This window comes from Hyperolius riggenbachi, chromosome 5 (genome assembly GCF_040937935.1).
Source record: "Hyperolius riggenbachi isolate aHypRig1 chromosome 5, aHypRig1.pri, whole genome shotgun sequence".
Lineage (NCBI taxonomy): Eukaryota > Metazoa > Chordata > Amphibia > Anura > Hyperoliidae > Hyperolius > Hyperolius riggenbachi.
In genome coordinates this window covers 13,066,400-13,083,136 of record NC_090650.1, presented here as the reverse complement: position 1 = coordinate 13,083,136, position 16,737 = coordinate 13,066,400, and the positions used below count along the sequence as shown (strand labels likewise).

The following is a 16,737-nucleotide window of genomic DNA, read 5'->3' as shown; positions in this document are numbered from 1 at the left end:
TAGATTGTGAGCTCCTCTGAGGACAGTCCGTGTCATGACTATGTACTCTGTAAAGTGCTGCAGCAGATTTCAGTGCTATATAAATACATAATAATAATATGGCAGGACATTAGGCTATGACTGTGGTAGGATTATAGTGTGAGCTCCTCTGAGGACAGTCAGTGACATGACTATGTACTCTGTAATGTGCTGCAGCAGATTTCAGTGCTATATAAATACATAATAATAATATGGCAGGACATTAGGCTGTGACTATGGTAGGATTAGAGTGTGAGCTCCTCTGAGGACAGTCAGTGTCATGACTATGTACTCTGTAATGTGCTGCAGGAGATGTCAGTGGTATATAAATACATAATAATAATATGGTAGGACATTAGACTATGACTATGGTAGGATTAGAGTGTGAGCTCCTCTGAGGACAGTCAGGGGCATGACTATGTACTCTGTAATGTGCTGCAGGAGATGTCAGTGTTACATAAATACATAATAATAATATGGTAGGACATTAGACTATGACTATGGTAGGATTAGAGTGTGAGCTCCTCTGAGGACAGTCAGTGACATGACTATGTACTATGTAATGTGCTGCAGGAGATGTCAGTGCTATATAAATACATAATAATAATATGGTAGGACATTAGACTATGACTATGGTAGGATTAGAGTGTGAGCTCCTCTGAGGACAGTCAGTGACATGACTATGTACTCTGTAATGTGCTGCAGGAGATGTCAGTGCTATATAAATACATAATAATAATATGGGAGGACATTAGGCTATGACTATGGTAGGATTAGATTGTGAGCTCCTCTGAGGACAGTCAGTGTCATGACTATGTACTCTGTAATGTGCAGCAGAAGATGTCAGTGCTATATAAATACATAATAATAATATGGTAGGACATTACACTATGACTATGGGAGGATTAGATTGTGAGCTCCTCTGAGGACAGTCAGTGACATGACTATGTTCTCTGTAATGTGCTGCAGGAGATGTCAGTGCTGTATAAATACATAATAATAATATGGTAGGACATTAGACTATGACTATGGTAAGAATAGAGTGTGAGCTCCTCTGAGGACAGTCAGTGACATGACTATGTACTCTGTAATGTGCAGCAGAAGATGTCAGTGCTATATAAATACATAATGATAATATGGCAGGACATTAGACTATGACTATGGCAGGGATTAGATTGCGAGCTCCTCTGAGGACAGTCAGTGACATGACTATGTACTCTGTAATGTGCTGCAGGAGATGCCAGTGCTATATAAATACATAATAATAATATGGTAGGACATTAGACTATGACTATGGTAGGATTAGAGTGTGAGCTCCTCTGAGGACAGTCAGTGACATGACTATGTACTCTGTAATGTGCTGCAGGAGATGTCAGTGCTATATAAATACATAATAATAATATGGTAGGGCATTAGACTATGACTATGGTAGGATTAGATTGTGAGCTCCTCTGAGGACAGGCAGTGACATGACTATGTACTTTGTACAGCGCTGCAGGAGATGTCAGTGCTCTATAAATACATAATAATAATAATATGGTAGGACATTACACTATGACTATGGTAGGATTAGAGTGTGAGCTCCTCTGAGGACAGTCAGTGACATGACTATGTACTCTGTACAGTGCTGCATGAGATGTCAGTGCTATATAAATACATAATGATAATATGGCAGGACATTAGACTATGACTATGGTAGGATTAGAGTGTGAGCTCCTCTGAGGACAGTCAGTGACATGACTATGTACTCTGTAATGTGCAGCAGAAGATGTCAGTGCTATATAAATACATAATGATAATATGGCAGGACATTAGACTATGACTATGGTAGGATTAGAGTGTGAGCTCCTCTGAGGACAGTCAGTGACATGACTATGTACTCTGTAAAGTGCTGCAGATGGTGTCGGTGCTATATAAATACATAATAATAATATGGTAGGGCATTAGACTATGACTATGGTAGGATTAGACTGTGAGCTCCTCTGAGGACAGTCAGTGACATGACTATGTACTCTGTAAAGTGCTGCAGGAGATGTCAGTGCTATATAAATACATAATAATAATATGGTAGGACATTACACTATGACTATGGTAGGATTAGATTGTGAGCTCCTCTGAGGACAGTCCGTGTCATGACTATGTACTCTGTAAAGTGCTGCAGCAGATTTCAGTGCTATATAAATACATAATAATAATATGGCAGGACATTAGGCTATGACTGTGGTAGGATTATAGTGTGAGCTCCTCTGAGGACAGTCAGTGACATGACTATGTACTCTGTAATGTGCTGCAGCAGATTTCAGTGCTATATAAATACATAATAATAATATGGCAGGACATTAGGCTGTGACTATGGTAGGATTAGAGTGTGAGCTCCTCTGAGGACAGTCAGTGTCATGACTATGTACTCTGTAATGTGCTGCAGGAGATGTCAGTGGTATATAAATACATAATAATAATATGGTAGGACATTAGACTATGACTATGGTAGGATTAGAGTGTGAGCTCCTCTGAGGACAGTCAGGGGCATGACTATGTACTCTGTAATGTGCTGCAGGAGATGTCAGTGTTACATAAATACATAATAATAATATGGTAGGACATTAGACTATGACTATGGTAGGATTAGAGTGTGAGCTCCTCTGAGGACAGTCAGTGACATGACTATGTACTATGTAATGTGCTGCAGGAGATGTCAGTGCTATATAAATACATAATAATAATATGGTAGGACATTAGACTATGACTATGGTAGGATTAGAGTGTGAGCTCCTCTGAGGACAGTCAGTGACATGACTATGTACTCTGTAATGTGCTGCAGGAGATGTCAGTGCTATATAAATACATAATAATAATATGGGAGGACATTAGGCTATGACTATGGTAGGATTAGATTGTGAGCTCCTCTGAGGACAGTCAGTGTCATGACTATGTACTCTGTAATGTGCAGCAGAAGATGTCAGTGCTATATAAATACATAATAATAATATGGTAGGACATTACACTATGACTATGGGAGGATTAGATTGTGAGCTCCTCTGAGGACAGTCAGTGACATGACTATGTTCTCTGTAATGTGCTGCAGGAGATGTCAGTGCTGTATAAATACATAATAATAATATGGTAGGACATTAGACTATGACTATGGTAAGAATAGAGTGTGAGCTCCTCTGAGGACAGTCAGTGACATGACTATGTACTCTGTAATGTGCAGCAGAAGATGTCAGTGCTATATAAATACATAATGATAATATGGCAGGACATTAGACTATGACTATGGCAGGGATTAGATTGTGAGCTCCTCTGAGGACAGTCAGTGACATGACTATGTACTCTGTAATGTGCTGCAGGAGATGCCAGTGCTATATAAATACATAATAATAATATGGTAGGACATTAGACTATGACTATGGTAGGATTAGAGTGTGAGCTCCTCTGAGGACAGTCAGTGACATGACTATGTACTCTGTAATGTGCTGCAGGAGATGTCAGTGCTATATAAATACATAATAATAATATGGTAGGGCATTAGACTATGACTATGGTAGGATTAGATTGTGAGCTCCTCTGAGGACAGGCAGTGACATGACTATGTACTTTGTACAGCGCTGCAGGAGATGTCAGTGCTCTATAAATACATAATAATAATAATATGGTAGGACATTACACTATGACTATGGTAGGATTAGAGTGTGAGCTCCTCTGAGGACAGTCAGTGACATGACTATGTACTCTGTACAGTGCTGCATGAGATGTCAGTGCTATATAAATACATAATGATAATATGGCAGGACATTAGACTATGACTATGGTAGGATTAGAGTGTGAGCTCCTCTGAGGACAGTCAGTGACATGACTATGTACTCTGTAAAGTGCTGCAGAAGATGCCCGTGCTATATAAATACATACATAATAATAATATGGTAGGACATTAGACTATGACTATGGCAGGATTAGAGTGTGAGCTGCTCTGAGGACAGTCAGTGACATGACTATGTACTCTGTAATGTGCAGCAGAAGATGTCAGAGCTATATAAATACATAATAATAATATGGTAGGACATTAGGCTATGACTATGGTAGGATTAGAGTGTGATCTCCTCTGAGGACAGTCAGTGACATGAATATGTACTCTGTACAGTGCTGCAGGAGATGTCACTGCTATATAAATACATAATAATAATATGGTAGGACATTAGACTATGACTATAGTAGGATTAGAGTGTGAGCTCCTCTGAGGACAGTCAGGGACATGACTATGTACTCTGTAAAGTGCTGCAGAAGATGCCAGTGCTATATAAATGCATAATAATAATTTAGGAGAACATTAGACTATGGTAGGGATTAGACCAGCGGTGTAACTAGAAATCACTGGCCCCCCTGCAAAATTTGGCTCCCCTTCCAGTGCTGCGCCCCCTCCTACCCCTAAAAATGGTCCTGGAGGGCCTCAGACCCGTGGGCCCCCCTTCGGCTTCTCTACTTAAGGGCCTCCCCTGCGGCTGCATACCTTGCAGGGGCTATTGTTACGCCCTTGGTGTCACCTGACCATGCACCAGAAAGCCTCTAGGAGCTGCAGAAAGGCTGCTAGACCTTGCTGGAGGCGCGGTAAGTGTTTGAAATGCCTAAAAAGCTGCACAAAAACCCCGAAAACTGTAGTCCCCATTATCCACCAGGCATGCCAGTTAGTTGATACTTCCGATTGCCCGTGTTCCAGATAATGTGGACTTAGCTGAAGTTGGTAATAATTTCTGGTTTGAGGCACATTAATAATTATCATAGCATTCTTTTTTAGTAAGAGGACTTTTTTTTATTTTTTTTTATTTACGCCCCTCTGTACCCTGTTGTCCCTATGCACATTCTGTTTCTCCATGACTAGTACTGGTTTATTTGTAGAATATTTATGTTGTACGATGGAGTGCTGTTAAGTTCCTGGCTTTGCCCAGAAAGAAGAGAGCCAGAGTTATGAAATAACTCATTTATTTAACATATTCCCCCGAGACTTTTGCACTTGGTGCAGCGTAGCTGCCGCTTTTCAAGACCGTTCAAACACATGGCCTTTGGTTGGGCCTCAAACCACCTCTCAGCAGCAAGTTTGAAATGTCCTCAAAAATGTTGCCCCTTCAGATATTTTTTCAAGTTCTGGAACTGATAATAGTGTTATTGAGCCAAGACAGGTTTGTTGGAGGGAGGTGGGCTAATTTAAAACCCAGGGTGCTCAATTTCGCAGACACAACAATGACCATGTACGCAGGTGCATTGCCCTTTAAAAAAAAGGATCCCTTTGCTCAACTTTTATTGGCATTTTGGCTTGATTGCCTCCTTCAGCTGGTCCAGAAGGTTAGCATAATACTGTCCATTGATACTAAAGCCCTCAGGTAGGTAGACCACCAACAGTATACCGTCTTTGTCCCAGAAACCTGACACCTTTTTTGGGCTAATTTCTGGGTACAAAACTTCTTTGGTCATGGGGACCTTCTGTGGTGCCATTCCTTTGACTGTTCCTTGGTTTCAGGATCATAGAAGTGGAGCCTCATTTCATTCAATCTAGCTTAGCCAAAAAGTCCTGTGCAGCTTCAAAATAGGCCAAAAAGCTTTGGATGCTTCAACTTGTTCATTCTTCTAATCACTGCTCAAACTTTTTATCACCAACTTTGCTGAAAGCTTGCACATGTGTAGAAGGTGTTCAGTGGTTCTTGTAGGGACCAAAAGCACCTAAATGAGAAGTAGAGAGAGAACAGTATAGTTGGGTATAAGGGGACGAAAGCATATATGATTATATACTCACAAAGGTGGGTTGCAGTTCCTGCAACCACCATATAAGCATGCAGGGAAGTCACCATCACCGCACGGAGCTCCAGGTTCTGCTGGATACTGGATCATCACTCTTCTATAGTTCAATACACTTTCCAGAAAACTGAAAGCTATTACCTTCAAATGAGGTCTGGCTGATAGAAGGGCGGGGTGGAGGTGCCCAAACTATATGGGTGTTAAAACATAGTTACATAGTTATTTTGGTTGAAAAAAGACATACGTCCATCGAGTTCAGCTAGAGAACAAAGTACAACTCCAGCCTGCTCCCTCACACATCCCTGTTGATCCAGAGGAAGGCGGAAAACCCTTACAAGGCGTGGTCCAATTAGCCCCCAAAAGGGAAAAAATTCCTTCCCGACTCCAGATGGCAATCAGATAAAATCCCTGGATCCACATCACTGTGCAATACCTAGTAATTGTAGCCATGGATGTCTTTCAACGCAAGGAAAGCATCTAAGCCCCCTTTAAATGCAGGTATAGAATTTGCCATAACTACTTCCTGTGGCAATGCATTCCACATCTTAATCACTCTTACTGTAAAAAAAACCTTTTCTAAATAAATTTCTAAAACGTTTTTCCTCCATGCGCAGATCATGTCCTCTAGTCCTTTGAGAAGGCCTAGGGACAAAAAGCTCATCCGCCAAGCTATTATATTGCCCTCTGATGTATTTATATGTGTTAATTAGATTGTCTAAGGCGTCTTTTCTCTAGACTAAATAAGCCCAGTTTATCTCATATTTCTTGTATTATTTTTGTTGCTCGTCTCTGCACCTGCTCCAAAACTGCAATATCTTTCCTGCAATGTGGTGCCCAGAACTGAATTCCATATTCCAGATGTGGCCTTATTAGAGAGTTAAATAGGGGCAATATTATGCTAGTATCTCGAGTTTTTATTTCCCTTTTAATGCTTCCCAAAATTTTGTTAGCTTTAGCTGCAGCGGCTTGGCATTGAGTGTGATTATTTAACTTGTTGTCGATGAGTACTCCTAAGTCCTTCTCCAAGTTTGATGTTCCCAACTGTATCCCATTTATTTTGTATGGTGCTAGACCATTGGTACGACCAAAATGCATGACTTTACATTTTTCAACATTGAATTTCATCTGCCATTTATGTGTCCATATAGCCATCCTATCCAGATCCTGTTGCAATATGTCACTATCTTACTGAGAGTTGATGATTCTGCACAATTTTGTATCATCTGCAAAAATAGCAACATTGCTCACTACTGCATCTACTAGGTCATTAATAAATACATTGAAGAGCACTGGACCCAGTACAGACCCCTGTGGGACCCCACTGCTAACAGTCACCCATTTTGAGTATGATCCATTGACCACAGCTCTTTGTTTTCTGTCCATTAGCCAGTTCCCTATCCATGCACACAGACTCTTCCCCAGTCCTTGCATCTTCAACTTTTGCACCAGACTTTAGTGGGGAACAGTGTCGAAGGCCTTTGCAAAGTCCAAGTATATCACATCTACAGCATTCCCAATATCCATATTAGCATTCACTACCTTATAAAAGCTGAGCATGTTAGTCAAACAGGACCTGTCTTTAGTAAAACCATGCTGATGCTAAGAAATAAGATTATTTTCTACTATGAAGTCATGTATAGTATCTCTTAGTAACCCCTCAAATAGTTTGCATACAACTGATGTTAAGCTTACTGGTCTATAATTTCCTGGATTTGATTTTTTGTCCTTCTTAAATAATGGTAAAACGTGGGCTGTACGCCAATCCACTGGAACTCTGCAAGTTGAAAGAGAGTCACAAAAGATAAGATAAAGGGGTTTATCTATAACTGAACTTAATTCCCTTAGGACTAGAGGATGCATGCCGAAAACTTTAAAACATAACGTGTAAACGAGAGAAAATATTTATAAAAAAAAATGACAACGCATTTCATGGGTCACGGTCCTATCAGTAGAAAAGTGTAGGAGCCTAAAATCTAGAATAGAGGTATCTACACTCTACTCCTTATGCTGCTAAGGCATTTTTTGTATTGACCTGAGGAAGAGGGCCATTGCCCACGAAACGTGTTGTCAATTTTTTGGACAGTCTGGAAACCAGATATCTAGGTTTGGCAATGCTGTAGGAAGGACACTTCTCTCCCAGTGTTTGTGACATCTCGGTTGCAATGTCCTTTGCTGCCTTTCCCTGGAGAAACCAAAACTTCATGATGGCCGATAACTCTAACTTGCTTGTGCCTCTGCCATCACTGCTTCTCCCTAAAAGAAAAAAAACAGTTTTAAGAATCACCAAACACCTTTACACAGCTACGTACGTTCATATGCCATTCGTTTCTCTATTTCATCTGGAAGGGGGCAAAGCCAGGAACTTATCAGCACCCCCCTCTCGTAAATACATTTATCCTGTCCGCATCTGTTCTTGTTTTAGGATTTAATGGTTTTTTTTTACTTGTTGCACTTTTGTCCGGAGCTCTCCTTTAGTTTTTTCTACAAATCCCCTGTCAGATAGCATCATCCCTTCAACCAATCCATATGTTTTATTTATGTCCCCGGCCTGAAATAGCAAACTATGGTGCCGATCATGCTTTCAAGCTGCCATCAGTACAGCTAATGTACTGGTAGATACAGGAAGTGGCCGGCTTTCCCTGTTGAACTGAACACTTTCTTGGTCATTTCCTTAAATGCATTTCTAACTATCTGATCTCTTCCTGGCACGCTGATTACTACAATCTTCCAGTCTATATATAACCTGTCGTCAGCTCCTAACAAGTCCTAAAGAAGGACTCTAAGCGTTGTCTGCTTGGGCGTTCATTAGGAAGATCAGTTTGGTATTTATAACTTTTTTTTTAACTTGGAAAAAAAAGTCTGTCCTTAAAAAGTTGTCAGCTTCACGAACGTTAAACTATAACAGCTTCACAAACTATCAACTATCATTTGCAATCTTCTCAAGTTTAAAAGTTTAAAGGATACCCAAAGTGACATGTGACATGATGAGACAGACATGTGTATGTACAGTGCCTAGCACACAAATAACTATGCTGTGTTCCTTTTTTTTCTTTCTCTGTCTGAGGGCCCCTTTCCACCAGCGCTGGCTGAATCGCAAAAACGCAAACCGCTAGCGATTTTACAATTGCTACGGTTTGCTTTTTAACATAGGAATCGCGGTAGGTCATTTCCACTACCGCGATTCGCTTTTTACGGGAACGCGAACGCGCGGCGGAGCGATATTTGCCGCGATTTTGCTATGCAGTGCATAGCATAGCAAAATCGCGGCCGTGAACGTCGGGGAATCGCCGGTAATAGCGATTCAGCAATCGCTAGCGTTCAGCGTGAACGCTAGCGACTGCAAATGGAAAAGGGCCCTCAAAGAGTTAAATATCAGGTATGTAAGTGGCTGACTCAGTTCTGACTCAGACAGGAAGTGATTACAGTGTGACTCTCACTGATAAGAAATTACCCTTTTTATCTATTTCTTGCTCTCAGAAGCCATTTTCTGCTAGGAAAGTGTTTCATAGTTGGAATTTCTTATCAGTGAGGGCCACACTTTAGTTACTTCCTGTCTGAGTAAGGACTAAGTCAGCCACTTACATGCCTGATATTTAACTCTTTCGGGCAGAGAAAGAAAAAAAGGAACACAGCATAGTTATTTGTGTGCTAGGCACTGTACATACACACGTCTATCTCATCATGTCACATGTCACTTCAGGTATCCTTTAACTAACTTTAAACTCACTTCTTGATATATTCTATATTGATATGAAATGTTATAAGGAGAGGGAAAATTATGAAAATGTTAATTGCATTAACAATACTTTTATTTTACATATACTCCACTGAAGGGCATTTACTGCACGCCCTGCTACTGAGGGAGTGCAGTGATTTTCCCCAGTGACAGAGTTGTGGTCCCGCCCTTGTGACGATTGTTTCCAATTAAGAAGAGAGCAGGGAGTAGTGAGCGGCTATGATTGGCGGTCTGCAACGCCCCACCTGATTGGTAGATTACTCCCCAAAGCTGTTTCAGCAACTTCCTTAGACCAGAGCAGCGTGGCTGCAATGTAAATACAGTATGTATACAGGACACTGACACAGGGGGACATCGGTCACAGGGGAGATCGCACTGTACACTGGGGGACACGGGGGGGGGGGGGGGCAGACACAGAGTGGCAGAAGACACATATTTAGCATGCTTCCGAATATGTATTATTTGGACTATAAGACTTTCCCCCCAACTTTTGGGGGAGAAAAAGAGTGTCTTATAATCTAAAAACTACGTTAACTAGAAGTCATAGAGCCCTGTAACAGAAGAATTACGAGGGGCTGACCACCTTAGGCCCTCTGAGCATGGTTTATTGTGTCCGCCGTGGCCTGAGGTCTTCCAACCTTCCAGTTCTAGAATATGTGAGGTAAAAAGTCCTGCTCACCCTTCCAGCTTTTTCACTGTTAGTTAGAGAACTGACCCTTACTCCCTACATTTTCCTATATGATGCAGCCATCCCAGAAAAACTCTGTAAGTAAGTCATGTGACTCGGTATCCACTGAAAAAACTGAAGCTTGCCAGGAAAGTAGGTGTTACCCAGCTTTGAACTGCTGGAAGCGACAGCTCCGCCCTCTGCCTTACTGGACAGGCAACTGAGAGTGGAAGGAATCTATCCTTTCATATGAACCTTTTGCCGCCAGTGCATTGTGGTTTGGCCCACGGCAATACGACGCAGCTCAGAACATTCTACAGGACCACTGCTGCTCTGCCATTCTCTTGATGAATGTCATGTATCCAGTCCCAGGCGCCAATGGAGTGAAGTGCCACAGAGATATGTGGCCCGATCTAATTTTCTTTTTCTTCTGAGTTTTCTCCTAGGTGAAACTTTCACATCTTACCGTTACAATGCCTTTTAACCCCCAGCAAGCAAGAAAATACTTATAATCATTTTGACAGTACTTTTCACCTACTTTTTGGTACTTTTTCCATTGCAGAGTGCTGAAAAGATATTTTAAACAGAAGATGAAAAATAATCTCCTACGAGAAAACTCAGGAGAAAAAGTGAATTGGATCGGGCCCAGTGAATTGTGCTGAAGTGTATATTGGTGCAATGTAGTAGAGAGTGCGGATCCTCACTCCTCGGCACAAAGCAGGAGTCCTGACTCCACCTACATTCTCCCTCCACCTACCTCCTACAGACTGCAGCTCGGCAGAGTCTTATCTTCCCATCCGGTTCCCCCTTGCTGCATGTGCAATAAGACTTTTATCCCTTCCATACTCCGCTCTGTGTTTATATAAACCATGTGTATCTGCCATCATCCAGCCCTGCAACAAGAAATCATTTCTCATTGCTCTTTCATTGACCTATTTTTTATACACACGCTGAGGAAGGTGTGAGAAGGGTGGATCATTTACTGTACATAATATTATGTAATTGATAATATTACAACCTGGAGAGGGACAAAAACACAAGAAGGAGTCCTCACAGTGATGGTTTAACTGTAGGGGGTTATTAGCTCCAATGGTCACACGATGTAGATCTGAAAAAAGTCAACCCGGGGGCCGCGTGTGAACTTGCCATATAGATCAGCATCTCAATCAGCATCACAAATCTCTCCTTCGCGGGACCATCCAGAGGCTTTCAACTACCGCGGTAAGTATCTACCCTCACTCTTCTCTTCAAGTTTGCTGCAAGCATTTTGACACAGCTTTGAAAATATGGTTGTGTGGTCATTCTCCATTTCAAAGACTCACTTGTGACTTAGCTTCAAGTTTTTTACTGAGCTCTTAAGATATTGCCATAATATACACTTGTATTTTTATTAGTTTTATGTATTTATATAGCACTGACATCTTCTGCAGCACTCCACAGAGTACATAGACATGTCACTGTCCTCAGAGGAGCTCACTATCTAATCCTACTATAGTCATAGTCTTATGCCCTACTGTATTATTATTATGTATTTATATAGCACTGACATCTTCTGCAGCACATTACAGAGTACATAGTCATGTCACTGACTGTCCTCAGAGGAGCTCACAATCTAATCCCTACCATAGTCATAGTCTAATGTCCTACCATATTATTATATGTTTATATAGCACTGACATGTTCTGCAGCACTTTACAGAGTGCATATTCATGTCACTGACTGTCCTCAGAGCAGCTCACACTCTGATCCACAACATAGTCATAGTCTAATGTCCTACCATATTATTATTATGTATTTATATAGCACTGACATCTTCTGCAGTACATTACAGAGTACATAGTCATGTCACTGACTGTCCCCAGATCTCACAATCTAATTCTACCATAGTCCTAGTCTAATGTCCTACCATATTATTACTATTCACTGACATCTTCTGCAGAACTTTACAGAGTACATAGTCATGCCACCGACTGTCCTCAGAGGAGCTCGCAATCTAATCCTACCATAGTCATAGTCTCATGTCCTACCATATTATTATTATGTATTTATGTAGCACTAACATCTTCTGCAGCACTTTACAGAGTACATAGTCATGTCACTGACTGTCCTCAGAGGAGCTCACTATCTAATCCCTACCATAGTCATATGTCTAATGTCCTACCATATTAAGATTATGTATTTATATAGCACTGGCATCTTCTGCAGCACTTTACAGAGTACATAGTCATGTCCCTGACTGTCCTCAGAGGAGCTCACACTCTAATCCTACCATAGTCATAGTCTAATGTCCTACCATATTATTATTATGTATTTATATAGCACTGACATCTTCTGCAGTACATTACAGAGTACATAGTCATGTCACTGACTGTCCTCAGATCTCACAATCTAATTCTACCATAGTCCTAGTCTAATGTCCTACCATATTATTACTATTCACTGACATCTTCTGCAGAACTTTACAGAGTACATAGTCATGTCACTGACTGTCCTCAGAGGAGCTCGCAATATAATCCTACCATAGTCATAGTCTAATGTCCTACCATATTATTATTATGTATTTATGTAGCACTGACATCTTCTGCAGCACATTACAGAGTACATAGTCATGTCACTGACTGTCCTCAGAGGAGCTCACTATCTAATCCTACCACAGTCATATGTCTAATGTCCTACCATATTATTATTATGTATTTATATAGCACTGACATCTTCTGCAGCACATTACAGAGTACATAGTCATAGGTTGGTATGCAGAGAGGTTCTAACAGACTACCTTGGGAACAGGTGGTGCTCCTTTTTTCACCGTCCTCTGTTGGTTGCAGTGTGACGGCATACAGATGGACCTGGGCAACATCTCCCTCGAAGGAATCGCTATTCTCAACATCCCGAGCATGCACGGGGGATCCAATCTCTGGGGAGAAAGCCGGAAGAGAAGGAGTAATCGGCGGATAGAGAAGAAGAACGCCGATAAGAGGACCACAGTCACTGACGTCAAAGAGCTGAAGTTCGCAGTACAAGGTATAGTAATGAGAAATCAGTTATGTTTGAAGGTCAAATCCTGGCAGAGACAAAACTTAGAATACGTATCGTTCATCAACTGTCGTCAACTTTGATATGTGTCTTTTTTTTTTTTTTACCAAGGTCTCCCCGGTGACCTGGTCCAAACCTCTGGACTTCTGACATCAGTAAACAATGGCTGCTATATACACTACAGCAGCGCCTCATATTATGAAGTTACTACATTGCAAAAACATCATGGTGACTGGGTTGGCTGGAGGACAGTGGGTGGTTCCTCATGAGCCAGTGCCCAATAGCTCCACCCAGAGACCAGTCTTGTAACTAACTTTGTATACAAAGCCAAAAATCTCCTCCCCATTCCCACACATGAAACAGATGCAGGGGGTGCTTGCTGGCTGCTGATACAGTGGAACTGTGATCATGTGACTAATTCAATAATTGATCAGAATAGGCATTTGGCTGCCATATACAACTGAAATGTGCTGCAATAGATAAGAGACCTGTCAAGGTATATAAATATATTTTTCTTATTTGCCTAGGAAGAGAAGTTAAATTACATTCAATAAAATGTGAATGTAAGGGGTTGACAGGGTCCCCAAGGCAGAGTTATAGATCCACCTCCTCCTGTAGAGCAAAGCTTTGACTATACGTACAGCATATAATGGATAAGAGTCCACAGGAATGTGCTGACATTGCACTAGTATCAATAATGAGGATACTTATCTATAAGCAGAGTATTGCACAATATAGTCCAGGTACATCAGAAGGATCGGTCTCAGGTGAGGCAAGAGAGGAAAAGGTTCAAAACCTTACGTGGCTCGGCATGCTTCACAGCATTCAAACCGCTTTCAAACAGAGCCCAAAATGCTGCAATGCCATTCTTGTTATTAGTGCAATTTTAGCACATTCCTATGGACTCTTATCCATTATATGCTGTATAGTCAAAGTTTTGCTCTACAGGAGGAGGTGGATCTACAACTCTGCCTTGGGAACCAGGAAACCCTCTGCCTGGGGCTGTGAGGAAGAGGAGGTGCAATTGTTGACCCAGGCTGGGCTATGTAGTCTACTACCAGTTCAGCTTGATGCAGCAGCAGGGAAATGTGTCAATTCTGGCTGGCTTCTGCTTGTATTTTCTGTGAGTAACCATCACCCTAAACAAAGCTGCCCCTTCCTCTCTGGCTAGAGAAACAGGATAAGAGGCGCCCGATGTAGTCAAACAGGTGTGTATATATTGACAGCAAAGAATCAAGAGGTGGCGTACCTCAATAAGAATGTCTAAGCTTGTGTTCACAAATAGTCATTCATTTGCCCAACAAAGACAGCGCGTTTCGTGAACTACGTGCTCACTTCATCAGGTCAATAATGTGCCAAAAAAAGATGACTAGTTGAGCCTTGAGCACCTCTATCTTAGAGGTATTCAGGGTAGTCAGACATTTTTGGCACATTGTAATGTGTTGTTTTTTTTTTTTTTTGGGGGGGGGGGGGGGGTAGTTATATTGTGACAAGTGTACTTGTAACACACTTGTTTCAGCAGTTGACACACAGTGGGGCTAAACAGGATCTCCACAGCACATCTAGCTGCAGGGGCGGACCTACCATGAAGCCAATCTAGGGGGCGACATTTGGACAAACAGTTCGGGCCACCTGTCCGATCTCCCACCCATCTTCCTGGCACACACACTATCCTCACATCTGATAGGTCACCGCTACTGATTGAGTGCAGTGATCGGCCCAATGATGGTGCCATGGTCTCGCCCGCGAGACTATCGGCACCAGTTAGCAAACAGAGCAGCGGACGGCTGTGATTGGCCGTTCTGATGCCAGCAATCCCGCCTGCGGGGGCACAGCAATAACCATAGCAGCCATAGCAGCTGGGGCCCAGGCTGTCCTTGATCTATTCACTTTCTTCTGTTCCTCCTCCCTCTCACTTTGTCGCAGTACCCATGGACTATATGTAGTGGAGATTGCATAAGAACGTAAATTGCCATATCAACTTATATCCATAGGGGAGCATTGCTCAAGACTGCCTGCATCTTTTGACCCTATGAAAGCTATGGGGCCTCATAATCTCTAGCTATACCTTTGCCTGCCTGATTGGTCGCGTGCCAAAGATTCTCCTTTGACTAGCCATGGTGATCTCTCGCCGGTGATGAGGTTCACCATGGGGGCATATATGATATGTGGTGTATATACGATGGGGGGATTTCCATCCACCAAACTTGGCTTCATGCATCAGAAAATCTAGAACTGGTCGTCTAGGTGCGGCTGCTACTGCTCTTAGGTGTGCTTGCAGGTGACATACACCACCCTGCTGTCCACTTACAAACAGTAGGTTCAAAGGAGCAGATGTCTAGCGCAATAAATGCAACACCACTCCTCTGCCCATGTTAAAGTGGTCCAAAACGTATGCATATGAAGAAGCTAGCACATCTGAGAATTATCCTTATTGTTATTTTGCAAATAAGCCAACGTTTCGAAGCCACACTGGACCACTTTATCCAGGCACACATTGCTCTAGGCAACAATCTGTCTGCCGCTTCAGGTAAAACCTAGATGGTTAAGTGGGGAGTCTCTGCTCCTCTTCGCACTCCCCACTTAAAGTGTATCAGAGACGAGCGTTATTAAAGATTTTTTTTTTTACCTGGGGCTTCCTTCAGCCCCATAAGCACCGGTGCGTCTCTCGCCGTCCTCCTTTAAGCAGCAATCAGCTCTGGTATCCAACTCAGTGATGTCAGCAGTGGGCCTTCTACGCATGCGTGGACCTTCTGTGCAAGCGCAGTGGACCCCGGCTAACGTCATTGAGTCAGACTGGGCCCGACTGAGCCGAATACTGGGAGCTGATCGCAGCTTAATAGAGGCACGTGGGAGCCGGCGAGGGACGCATCCATGCTCATGGGGCTGGAGGAAGCCCTGGGTAAGTAAAAATCTTTAATAGCAATCGTCTCTGGGTCACTTTAACCTTTTAGGGGCCCTGCGTAGCTCTCAGGGCCAGTTCTAGATACAATGGGGCCCTTGGGCAAATGTAATGTGGGGGCCCCTCTGATGCCCCCCTTACAACCAAATCACCTCCAGGGCCCCTGAACCGGCTGCCAGGCCCAATCCAATCCCCCCTTCCCCTGTCACACAATATCATAAGGTGTCAGTTATATGCCCCCTAAAAAAAGGTTTTGGGTTTCCCATTGTTCACCACCTCCTTTTCCTATATAGAGTAAAACACACATCATCTCCACTCTCGTGGGTCACCATAGCTGGAGGGGAGGAGAGAGGCACCTTAAGGGGGCCCCCACATGCTCTGGGGCCATTGCCCCCTTTGCCTCTATGGAAGTGTCGGCCCTGGTAGCTCTGAAACATTGGGTTAGATGCAAGATAACAATAAAGACAATTCTGTGCTAGCTTCTTCGTATGCTCAAAATATGTTCAACAAGAGGAGTCATCCCCTTTATCAGCTTCAGCACTCACAGTATGAAGGACTTAAGCGAGGAGTTAAAAAAAAAATCTACTTGGGGCC

The 16,737-nt window shown here is 42.5% G+C and overlaps 1 protein-coding gene across 7 annotated transcripts in view; it reads left to right on the top strand.

Moving 5' to 3' along the window:
• Positions 1-16,737, top strand: part of DGKB (diacylglycerol kinase beta) — an 849,394-nt gene that overhangs the window by 662,586 nt on the left and 170,071 nt on the right. For all 7 annotated transcript variants that reach the window (XM_068235094.1, XM_068235095.1, XM_068235097.1 and 4 more), the window contains one exon: positions 13,034-13,229. In XM_068235094.1, the coding sequence (XP_068091195.1) occupies positions 13,034-13,229 (196 nt within the window). The remainder of the gene's footprint in view (positions 1-13,033; positions 13,230-16,737) is intronic.